This window comes from Pteropus medius, unplaced genomic scaffold (assembly GCF_902729225.1).
Source record: "Pteropus medius unplaced genomic scaffold, Ma_sr-lr_union100, whole genome shotgun sequence".
Taxonomy (NCBI): domain Eukaryota; kingdom Metazoa; phylum Chordata; class Mammalia; order Chiroptera; family Pteropodidae; genus Pteropus; species Pteropus medius.
In genome coordinates this window covers 4104645-4116280 of record NW_024356335.1, presented here as the reverse complement: position 1 = coordinate 4116280, position 11636 = coordinate 4104645, and the positions used below count along the sequence as shown (strand labels likewise).

Genomic DNA, 11636 nt, shown 5'->3' with positions numbered 1-11636 from the left:
CAGACTCAGAAGCCTGACGTAATCCTGGAGAGGGAAAGCAGGGTGCCAGGACCCAAGAGAGCTGACTTCCAGGCCAAGGGGTTTCCATGTCCCTGCCCTGGTGGCCTGTTTGTCCCATCCCTCCACAGTGCCTGCCCATGCCCCGCATCCTCCCCGCTGGTTGAGTTGGTGGCCCTGTGCCCTAGGGGTCAGGGCAGGGTTCACAGGACAAGGACCTGCTACTCTCCAGGTGCCTTCCCAGTAGGCCTTGGAGAGGACGGGGGCTTGTTTCATACTCCCGACAGCACCCTAGCAATGGCCGGGTGCTGCCCTACCCCTGCACCCCAATGTTCAAACCTTCACCTCTCCCTGGGTGCCACAGAGAACACAAGGCAGCAGAAGACACACTTTCCCATCGTCCAGAAATGGGTTTTATTCTCAGCCAAGAGACAGCAAGACTGGTCGCAGCGAGAGCCACACAGCTGCCGGTACAGCACCCCCACGCTTAGCGGGGGAGGGACAGGAAGGTGGCAGAGTGGGGCTGGCTGTCCACAGGCTGGGCATGACAGGGAGGCTCACTGGAGGTGGCACACTTTGGAGGGGGATGTCAGGGTGACAGTGTTCCCTTGTAGTTGGGCCACAAGACTCCTCAAGGACAGCACGGTGATTCCCAGCGCTAGAGGCGAGGCTATGGCGGCCACGTGTATGTGTGTGAATATATATATATATATGAGTATTTATAGATATTTATAGAATGGAGCAGGAGCAATACCACAGAGGGGCACAAGTTTCACCAACGTCACGCTGGGTGTGTCAGCTCACCACTACAAAAGACTAAGTCACAGATGAAGAGGGAGGCTTTGGGGCTGGGGAGCCACTGTCAAGTCACAGAACAGCCGTCCAGGCAGGCTTGGAAAGGGAGCTCTCCGAGGAATAGAAGGGATCTGGTTAGAGGTCGAAGGGGGGCCTGGGGCTCTCAGGACGGGATGGACTTGCCTGACCCGATCGGCTGGCAGTTGGAGAGAAAGCAAAGAGAACGGGGGAGAGAAGGAGGGAGAGAGCTGGTAAGGCAAGGGCAGCCAAGCCCGGCAGGGGTGGGCGGGGAGGGCAGGGGGAGAAGACACAAGTGAGGGTGTGGGCAAGGGTTCCGGAGTAGACAGAGACGGGAAAGGGAAGGTGGACAGGAGGAGCTGGAGATGGGCAGGGGCCAGAGCTTCACGGGGGTCTGGGGTGGGGTCCGGGCTGGAGGCTGAGGCAGCCTTCCCCCTGCCACGCACGCTGGTCTCTCACACACCACCAGGCAGTGCACCCACAGTTCCAGACATATGCTCAGCCCCCCTCTGTTCCCTGTTCTCTGACCCCCTGTTTTTCATCCCACTGGCCCAGGGCCACCACTCGCCTCAGGGAGTATGGGGCTGTGAGCCCCATGCCACGGCCACCAGGCCTGTTGGAAAGACAGGAGAAAGAACACTGTTTGAACCGGGAGAACAAAGCTAAAAGGATGGCTGGAGGGAGCCCTGGAGGCCCCTCTGGGTGGGCAGAAGGCCCAGGAGCCCTCTGGGGGGACCCTGGGGAGGCAGGGAGGGCAGGTAGCTGGATGCCAGTGGCCAGAGGTTTATAAGTCTAAGAGGGGAGCCTCAGCTGGTCGGGGGACCGCAGGTCGCGTAGGTGAGGCTGGGCCCTTCCTGCTGGGGAAAAGCAGAAGAGCAAGAGTCAGCGGCAAGGGCAAAGTGGCAGGTGTGTCCCCTGGGTGAGTTCTGCGGCATAGCTGGGGTAGAACTCAGACACGCTGACTTGTCCAGGTCAGCAGACACTGTCATCCCCTTGGCTGAAAAGTGTAGGTCGCCCCTAGGAGCAACAGGCCCAGGTTCATGAGCCCATGGGCTGGTTGTGGTGCTTTTCCTGGGACCAAAGATGCTGCCTTTGGTCGTGCACTAGCAGGTATGATAACACCGAGGAGGTAGGGGAGGGGCTGTGGGGCCCTGCCTTGCCTGTGAGGTGTGCTGTGGGCTGATGGCGTGGATAGGGCCTTTGGGCTTTCAGACATTATCAAACAACCAGAGCCTTCGCCCCAGATCGCTGCTCAGTTGCTGGCACGATAGAGGTGGGACTCTGACCTCCTCTGCCCTATCGTGGATTCGGTCCCCAAAGAGCCCCAGCAGCAGGGCTCAGATTGGGGAATGAGTATGGCACCCCCAGGGTGAAGTTCCAAGGCCTCTGGCTGCCTGAGTCCCACCCCACACACAACACCCTCCAAGGCTCCCTGCCCCTGCACAATAAACCACGACCTCTCTGCCCTCTGACAGCTCCGGAGAGCACCTATGTCTGCCAGCTTGGGTGCGGAGCCTGTCCCAAGAGCTCCCCAGGCTCAGCCATGGAGGTCTTGAGCAGTGGCACTGAGTCCCGAGGCTTGCTGAGAAGGGAGGTGAGAGAGCCAGCTGGCAGTGAGGACAGAAGGAAGAAAGAATAAGTCTGGAGTTGCAGAAGGGAGAGGAGGGGAGCCTGGCTCTGAGGTCCCGGGTGTACCACCCAATGTGGAGCTGGTGCAGCAGGGGACAGACACACCGTTCATGCAGCAGGCCGAGAGGCATGTACCTACCGTGGCTGACACTCCTCAGGGGTCACTGATAGTGATTCTGAAAGACAGCACGAAATCAACATGGCAGTTCACACGCACGGATGGGGCAGGCCTGGGGGTGGGGGCCACGCACACGCACACGCCCGGGCGTGCACACACATGCTATGAGGCCCCAAGGCCCCGCATGCACACACTGACACACATGCCCACAAACAACACGCATACACCTCCCCCACCTCCCACTGCCCAGTACCCCCACTGGCCGGCACGTGCAGCACGGGTCTGGGGCATGCAGCCACTTGGCACACTGAAGCACACGCGTGGGCCGAGTTACAACACAGAAGCTCGCCTGCATACAGGAGGCATTTGCACCAGCTCCCTGCACACTCGTGTCTGGTGTGCTCAGAGGGCCACCTGCAATGCTCCAGAAGGGACAGGTTTTGCTTTCTTAAGGTCCAGCTGTCATTTCTCTGTCCAAGAGCCTTCCGTGGCTCCCTACTGCCCACAGTATTGAGTCCCGACAGGTCAAACTCTTCTGCGGCCTTGGAAGGTTTTCCAGCCTGCCCCACCTTACCCGTGGCAACCTTTGCTTATTCTTCCTCATTCTATCTGCACTCTGCTCCGGCCAGTGGCTCTCCTCAATGCAGCCCACACCAAACCTGTGCCTACACTGCCACTCCCTACCCAAATGCCCCCCACCTCCTTACCACCTGAGTCTTAATCAGCCCCAAACATCAATGAAGTCAAGCTGCCTTGAAGCTCCCCCAGACAGCTCTCTTCCCCAAGGCGGGGCCATGATTTGTTTCTCGTATGTTAGCAAGTATGGAGTTAGAGCAGGTACCAAATCTTACAGTTCCCACATGTCACACCTCAGCACAGACGTGGGCATGTCAAATGCCCTTAAGAATCTGAACTCACGTTGGAAGTTAGCCAAGTGCTCTTAGAGCCACCTTGCAGTTAATGCAGCACCCCTCTAGCCATTCTCTCCCTTGATCCCCACACCAACCCTGGGAGAAAGGCAGAATGTTAATTATCATTTGATAGAAGGGAAACTGAGGCTCTGGAAGGAAAAGTGACTCGCCTAAAGGCCCAGGTGAACCAGAACCTCCAGACTCCAGTCCAGTGATCCTGACCAATACCAGGCACCTGCTTTACTCCATCTACTTTGGTCATCAGTCACCATAGAGCAAGCCCCATCTCTGCTTCATTTTGGGTTCATGGAAGCTAGACCCATGGCCTGACCCTCCAGCCACCTGGAACATAAATGAATGCTATTGGTCTGAAGTGTCCTTCCTCAGAAAAGAGGGAAACAGGGCAGACTGAGTTAAATACCCGAGTGAGCTTCCTCGAAAGAGGGTCGTGGATCAAGAAGGCCAAGCCAAGGGATGAGGTAGAATCCTTTTCCCTGGAAACCTCTGGGAAAGGGGCAGCCTTCACCCACGCCTGCCCCACACCCACCATGTTGGTCTAGGCCAGGCAGGGCCAGAGGCAGGGAGAAGGAAGAAAGCCATCGGGTTGTCCCATGGTTCCCATACCCCCTTCCCAGCTGCTCCATGTCTGACCCTACTGCCTGGGTGCCATTCTTACACTCTCACACCTGTGTGCACGCCCACACACACATCACACACACCTTGTTGATCACACAGTCACAGCCCGGCCTCTGTTTCTGTGGGCCAGAGGTGGGACACCCTCCTGGGACTGCTCAAAGGAGTCAGGACTGGGAAGTGGAGACATCAGGGTAGCCCTGAGTGTAAAGCGAACAAAATCTACACTTCAGGAGAGGATCTGGGTTCAGATCCTTAGACTTAAAGTAGGCTCACTAGGGGCTGGGCGAGAGAAGTAGAGGATGAACGGAGAACGGAGAACGGAGAGCGAGAAAGGGAGAAAGAAGGAGGAATACAATGTGTGGGAGACAGAGTGGAAAAGGAAGGAAGCGCCATGCAAATGCTGGAAAGAAGGGGGCAGGTGGGATGAGTCCCACAGCCCCCTCCCCAGAAACGACCACCTCCGGGACTCAGCGCCTGGGGGGCAGGCTCCGCCAGCCCTCGGCCACACCTCCCGTGGCTCTGGCACCCACCAGTGCCTTGGATGGAGAGGGCCCGTTCTGAAGGCCAGGGCCAATGCTCCAGAATCCGGACCCATCTCCCTCCCGGGCCACGCCCACCCGGTGGTCTCTGCCGCCGCCGCTATCAGCCCTTACTCACCTGGGGACCCCGGGCGGGGCGCGGTTGGGGCGCGAGGGCACCTGGGGGGGAGGACCGAAGGGGTCAGGGGAAGCCCCCGGCCTGGAGGGCACGGGGGGCGCCCCCCCCAGGGCGGACCCAGCAGGCGGAGGCCCAGGAGCAGGGCCCCGCGACCCGGGCCGGGCTGGGGGCACGGCGGGGGCTCTGCGCTGCGGCGTGGGGCTGGACGTGGGTGACCTGCGGGCGACATCGAGCGGAGGACAAGGAGGGGAGAAAGATGAGCGGTTCCGCCCCACCCTGAGGCCCCGCCCCGAGGCCAGTGCGGCCACGCCCATGCGCGCAAGCCCCGCTTCGCCCTAGGTAACGCCGGAGCTTAAGCCCCGCCCCCAGTATCTCCAACTTTCCGGCTCCACCCCGCCCCGCAGCCAGCGCTCCACGGCAAGCCCCGCCCCGCGACAAGCCCCGCCCCTCTCTAAGCTCCGCCCCTCGCTCCAAGTGGGAGCCGCCCCGGTGACGCGGGCGCGCCACTGCCCGGTCCCGGCCCTCCTCCCGCGGGCCCCGGGTTGGGGGGCTTTGGGGCCGTGGGGGCCAGCCCTGATACCTGCGTCCAGCCGGTACGCTCTGCACCTGCAGCCAGGAGTCGTCCACGGGCGGGGGCATGGGCGTGCTGACGGTGGTCGTGTTGATGTCGCCGATGATGCTGAGCGCCTCCTTCAGTGCGTGGTACATGCGCAGCATCTCGTCACGTCGCTGTGCCTGCTCAGCCGACTCCTCCATCAGTGTGTTCTGGTCCCCGCACGAGTAGAGGTTGGCCAGCAGCTCCGAGAAGATGAATTCCTTGGTCTGCATGCAGGCGGGCAAAGAGGAGGGGGTTGGGTGGGACCTGACACTTCTCTGCCCGCCCTGCCGTTTCCTGCAAGAATTGTGAGCTGGCCTGGAAGATTCACGAGAGGCTCCACCTAATCTCGGAGATCTCCCCTGCTTCAGCCTCTACCCAACCCCCGACCCTTGTTCTTTTCCGAGATGTTCCAGAGGAAAAGTGACCCGTTTAAGGCCACAGGTCTGGAAGGACACTCAGGGTCTATCGTATAACTAGGACGCATCTTTAGTCAGCTTTTTTCAGCCTCAGTTTCCTCATCTGTAAAATGTGATAGTTACACCCTTCTCAAGGACTTGCATGCTCCACTGGACCAAAATAAGGATGATGACAGTTTAAATTTTTCTGAGCCCTCCTGTAACAGGTGTAAATGTGTCTGGATTGGGGGAAATGTGAGTCTCTATTGCATAGAGGGTGTGTTAACGTTCTCACTGAACTCTCTTGGTGCTACTTGGCCTAGGCTCTTGGTCATTCGTGGAGAGATGCTGAGGTTTTTTCTGCCATAGGCCTGTGTCTTACTTATTTGTTAGTCATATCTATGTTGAGCCCCTCCTACATGCTAGGCACTGTGTTGCTATGCACTTTTATTCATTTAATTCTCAACTCTATTATCCATATTTTACAAATAAGGAAACAGGCTCAGAGAGGGTAGTTCATTTGCTCAAAATCATACCGGGAATCTGTGGCAAAGCCAGGATTCCATCACAGTTCTAATCCTCCAGGGACCATGTTTTTGCACCTAGCCACAGAGGGTAGTAGTTATGTGGAATATGTATTTCAAAACATGCCCTGGGAGTTCTCAAAAGTCGCAGATTCCTAGCGCCTTCTAGAAAACATTTAAGCATGTTGGAAACAACTTGGGTAAGTGAATCTACAAAATAAATAGTATATGAAACTCACATTATATTTCTATTGTGTGGACCCATGCCTCTCTCCCTAGACCTGGTCCCATGGCGCTGGCTCGTGCTTCCCCCAAGCTAATCTGGCCACCCACCTCCCTGGTCCCACAAGAGCATTGTCCCCACGTGGCAGGGCACCCACATTGTTGATCATGAGGTGCATGATGGTCTTAGGCATGAGGTCCCGCACGGTCTTGTTGACGATGGCCATGTACGAGTCCACCAGGTTCCGGATGGTCTCCACCTGCCTTTCCAGCTGTGGGTCCATGGAGTGCATGAAGCTGTCTGAGCCATTCTCCTCGGTCTCACTGGCCTGCCATCAAGATCAGAGGGCATCAGGGTGGCTGGTCCCTGGAAGCCAGGTTCCAGTGATTCTCCAGGATCTCAGCCTCTCCCCTCCAAATGTGCTTGGAACACTGAGGCCCAGAGAGGAGCAACTGGCCTGAACACACAGACAGTGCTGCCCCAGACGCTATGAGTCTCTGGGCTCTGCTTGCCCCTGTGCCTCTCAGGACCCCAGACTCTCGTTCAACCTCATCTCAGCTCTGACGCTAGTGCCTAGAATTTGCCTCAGCTTCCCAGCCCATAAACTAGGAAAGCACATCTCCAGGGTTTCTTCCTGATTCAGAGGACCTGGCCAGCGGGGGTGCCAGACTTGAGATGCCTGGCAGAAAGTGAGGGAGGGGCACACTTACTTTCTCCTTGTCCTGGGAAGCCCACATCAAAGCCATAGAGGTCACCACACCAGCATTGCCACCACCGCCGCCACCAACGAGCACAGCAGAAGCAGACACACAGGAAAAAGGGAGGGATTAAGTGAACCTAGGGCATTGCACCCTAAGTCTAAGGCACTTCTAGATGTTGTCACAGTGAAAGAGGAGAGAAAAAAGAAGGCAGCCACAAGAAACCACCATCATATGAAGGGGACGCGGGACATGCCATCTGTGGCGGAGGAGGGAACCCATAAAACTGCCATTGGAGAAGGATGGGAGGAAGGCTTAACCCCATGGCAGGGAGGGTGAGGCCCCTGCTATTTCTGAACCCAGTGAGGGTTCAACAAACATGGGATGAGTTGGCATCACAGAGGATGGTGCCCTGGGCCCCTTATTGTAAGCAGGTTGTTGCCCCCCACCCCGCCCGGTTACTCACCCCAACACGCTCAGGGTACACGCCAGCCCTCAAGAAGGAGGCCTTCCAGCTATCCACCTCCTCCTGTGTCTCGCAGGCCAATTCCAGCTGCCGATAATCCTTGTAGACATTTCTGCAAGATGGGGCAGGTGGTGAGGGGAGATGGGGTGAAGCTCATTCGCCTTGGTGGTCAAGGGCATGCATGAACTGGGGTCACAATGCCTGGGTCCAGTCCTGGCTTTCTCATTTCCCAGCTGGGTGACCCTGGGCAAGTCCTATCCTCTCTCCAAGCCTCAGTTTCTCATCTAGAAGATGGCTTGACAATAACAATTTCTTCCTTCTAGGGTCATTGTGAGAATTCAGTAGTTTGAAATACTCTAGTAGCAAGGGACTAAGCCTTCAATAAAGGGGCATCAGTGACAGTGCAGCTCCTGGCTTGCGCCTCAGCCCACCCTGGCTCCCTCCCTGGCTCTCTTGGGGTTCCTCTGATGGCACTTGTACTAAACCCTCACCTCTGAGTAGGAGAAAGCCCATTAGTCGGCCCTGGGTTGGGAGGGAAGAGGCTCGGTACTGCCGCTGGTCCCCCTGGGCACCGAGCAACATGAGAAGGGGACCAAGCCTGCCTGAGGCTCTTCTTTGTCCCCAGTGCCTGGCAGAGTGTCTTACACAGAGCAGACACTCACCAAATGACTGTGGTAGGATAGGAGGGGAGGAGGGAGGGAGGAAAGGAGAAGGAACAGAGAGATGGAGGGAGGGCACGCGGGAAGGAGATCTTGACTATTTGTCAAATGAATGACTTGCTGTGGGGCTTGGGGCAGGTGTCTCTCCTTTCTGGATCTGTGTACCCTGTTTCTCCTCAGTGGGAGTAGTTTGAGGCTTGCAGGGTCTGGGGCCTACAGCTCTGGCAGGGGGCAGACAGGTACCTCTGCTCCGTGTTGAACAGGGCAAAGATGTGCTTGCTTGACATGAAGCCCTTTTCCACGTCCCTCAGCTTCAGGTTGTCCACGGACAGCATGTATTTCTTCTCTTTCTCCTGTGGGTAGAGCCATGGATGAGGTTGGCACTGCTCTCTGCCACACGTCACTCCCTCAGAATGCTCCATGCTACGGGGTACCTGGGGCTGTGGACCCTCAGAGTGGCCCCGGGCTTCTGGGTACCTGTCACTCGCACTGTACAGGAGCTGCCTGACGAAAGCCTGGCCATGGAGCCCTGGGCCTGCTGGGGACTCCTAGCTCCCAGTGGCATTCAAGCCTTTCCCACTACTTCTGCCTACCCGCCAGTGCCCACAAGCCCAGAGTGGTGAGGCCGAAGGTTGCTCTCCCATCCTGCCTCAAGAAAGCCCGGGATGCAAGCCAGGCCAGCCCCAGCCAGGGACCCCTCACTGGAGCCTCCCTCGCCCCCGGCCTGGCTGCAGGGCCTGCTTTGGATAAGGCTCTGACTTCATTTCCTGACTGTAGAGACAGGAAGGGGGGCCACCAGCCCCACGGCTTCGAAGGGCTGGCTCAGCCCACTCCCCCCAGACACCCATGTGTTAGCAATCAGCCACACGGCACAGGCCTGGAGATGGTGAGTCTCTGTGTGCAAACGTGTATGGTTGTGTGTGTGTGTGTGTGCAAACACATACAAGCCTGAGCACACATCCTATCACCATTATGTGTGTGCGCCCATGAGTCTGTGTTGCATAGATAGATATGTGTGTCTGAGGAGGTGCCCAGCACGGCTATGTGTCTGCGTGAGCATGTCTTTGCGTCCATGAGGTTGTGTGCACATTTTTGTAGATGAGTGTGGCAACTGTGAATGTCTAAGTGTTTGCACGAATGTGCCTGTTGGACACGTACAATGAATTCACATATTTCCGTGCACATAGTTTGTGTCACGGGCTGCATACGTTTGGTTTCTCTAGTGGTCTGGGAGGAGTTGCGTGTGTCTGTGGACGGGCATGTGGGTGCCAGGCCTCTGTGCACGCGTGTATGCCTGGTGCTGGCCGACATGTCTGCAGGCTGCTGTGTCAAGGGGAGGGGCCCGGGATCTCGGGAGGAGGGAACCCCAGGGTAGGGCTCTGGGAGGAAAGGAGAGGTTTCTGTTGCCTTTACCCCATTTGCCCACCCAGCACCACAAGATCCATGCCAGTGTGGGGGGAGGGGTGGTCTCCGTGGATCTCTGGGACCCTGGGCTTGGACAGAGGCCTCACCCTGGATCTCAGGTGGGGGCCTGTGTTTAGGGGGACCTTGCTCTCCCACCCTTGCATCATCCTGCCCACCTCCCTCTGCCTCCCGCGCCCGCCTGGCCCATCCAGCCACATAAAGCTCTCTTTATGCCAGGCGGGCGGCCGGGAGCCCCGGAGGGTGGCTGGGGGAGGAGAGAAGGAAGTTGCACACACGGCCAGGGAACATCTGGAAGCATTCGAGGGAGGCCCCTCCAACACCGCCCTGCGTTCTGGGGTTGGACACTAGGCAGGAGTGGCCTCCTCCCCCCACCCCTCCTTTCCGGCTGGCCGGCCCCCTCCCCAGGCCCCTCCTTCCCGGCCACAGCTCCCTCTCACCCCTGCCACGTCAAAGGAGACAGAAGGGGAGCCGGGAGCAGAGAGGGGACCTGGAGCTGGCTGGGATGGGGATAGGGACCTTGGATCTCCAGGGATGGGGCTGAGGCTCCCCCCCGACGACCAACACTGCCGCCCGGACAGACCAGAGGACACGTCCACTCCGTCTACCCAGTGTTTAGACTATCTGTTCAGGACTCCCAAATTGTACAGTAGTCTGCACATTGGTTAGGCTGGCTGGGTTAGATCCTCGGCGCCGCTGGAGAGCTCAACCGAATCCCACCACCCCAGAGCTGGAGCCTGGAGCCGGGCAGGGTTGTGGGGGGCATCAGGGGGTGGGTGCTGGGAGGAGGCACAGAGGGATGGGTGCCATCCTGCTGTGGATGGGTGGGGTGCCGACAAGGGCAAGGAAGCCTGAGAAGATGGGGAGGTCAGTGAGGGGTTGGGGATGAGGGTATGCATGTCTGCTCAGAGGGTCACCCAGCACATCTCAGAATGTTGGCAGCTGGGGAGAAGGGGACAGATCACTCCTCCCCCAGCTAACCACTTCATGTCCCCAGATGTTCTAGTGCAAAACCACCACACCAACACACACACACACACACATACACACACACACACACACACACACACACACACACACACACCACCTTGACACGATACCAACTCAGGTACATACACTCTACACTCATACCTCTTAAATCACACCTCCCCATGCCCCAAACACACATGCACACCGTGCACACACATGCACACACACACACACACACACACACACACACCCTCCCAGTGGAACACCGCCGTGCTCCCATCCTTACACCCCAAATACACACACATTCTCCAACACTCCACAGGCACACCCTCCTTTCCCAAGCCCACTCACCACACACACATACCTACACTCACACACCGCGCACGGGCACACAAACCCAAGTGTCACACTTCAGGCGTAGACAGCCTGCCCCCAAACTCACATGCAGACCCGCACATACCAAACACACCTAGGTACTTACTCTCCAAACACTCACCTACAAAACACTCCTCACAACAGCCATGAGCCTCGCCCCCACATTCACTCAGGGCCGGCTTCCGCCCACAACTAAACTCCGGTGTACACATAAAGCTCAAAAAACAAAAAAGACCACCCCCACCCCCACTCACAGGCATGAGGACAGGGCCCCTCTCCGATCCATTCCCCTTTTCCCCCTAGTGTGGCCAGTCCCTGGCCCTCGGCCCCAGGGCACACTATAAGTTGTGGGTCTCACAGTCGGCACATCCCAGCCCATGGTGGGGGGTGTCTGGGGAGCTAGCCTGGGCGACAGAGCAGGAAACAACCCCCACAACCCGCCCACCACGCCACCTCACACTCCATCCCTTCCAGGGGCCTCTGTGCTCAGGGAGAGGCCAGGGTTGGGGTAATGAGGTCCAGATGGCTTGGCGCCCCTGCCAGTGA

General features: G+C 58.0%; 1 protein-coding gene across 15 annotated transcripts in view; it reads right to left on the bottom strand.

The window, feature by feature from the left end:
* Nucleotides 1–387: 387 nt before the first annotated feature.
* Nucleotides 388–11636, bottom strand: part of DNM1 (dynamin 1) — a 43630-nt gene continuing 32381 nt past the window's right edge. For 4 of the 15 annotated variants that reach the window (XM_039861542.1, XM_039861545.1, XM_039861541.1 and 1 more), the window contains 7 exons: nucleotides 8568–8677; nucleotides 7666–7777; nucleotides 7212–7223; nucleotides 6659–6829; nucleotides 5342–5583; nucleotides 4762–4977; nucleotides 388–1667 (listed from right to left, as the gene is read on the bottom strand). In XM_039861542.1, coding sequence (XP_039717476.1) covers nucleotides 1595–1667; nucleotides 4762–4977; nucleotides 5342–5583; nucleotides 6659–6829; nucleotides 7212–7223; nucleotides 7666–7777; nucleotides 8568–8677 — 936 coding nt within the window. In that variant the 3' untranslated portion in view covers nucleotides 388–1594. Of the gene's footprint in view, nucleotides 1668–2578; nucleotides 2616–4256; nucleotides 4259–4757; nucleotides 4978–5341; nucleotides 5584–6658; nucleotides 6830–7211; nucleotides 7224–7665; nucleotides 7778–8567; nucleotides 8678–11636 lie in introns of those variants that run through there. The other 11 variants (XM_039861553.1, XM_039861552.1, XR_005652507.1 and 8 more) reach the window with 10 other exon arrangements.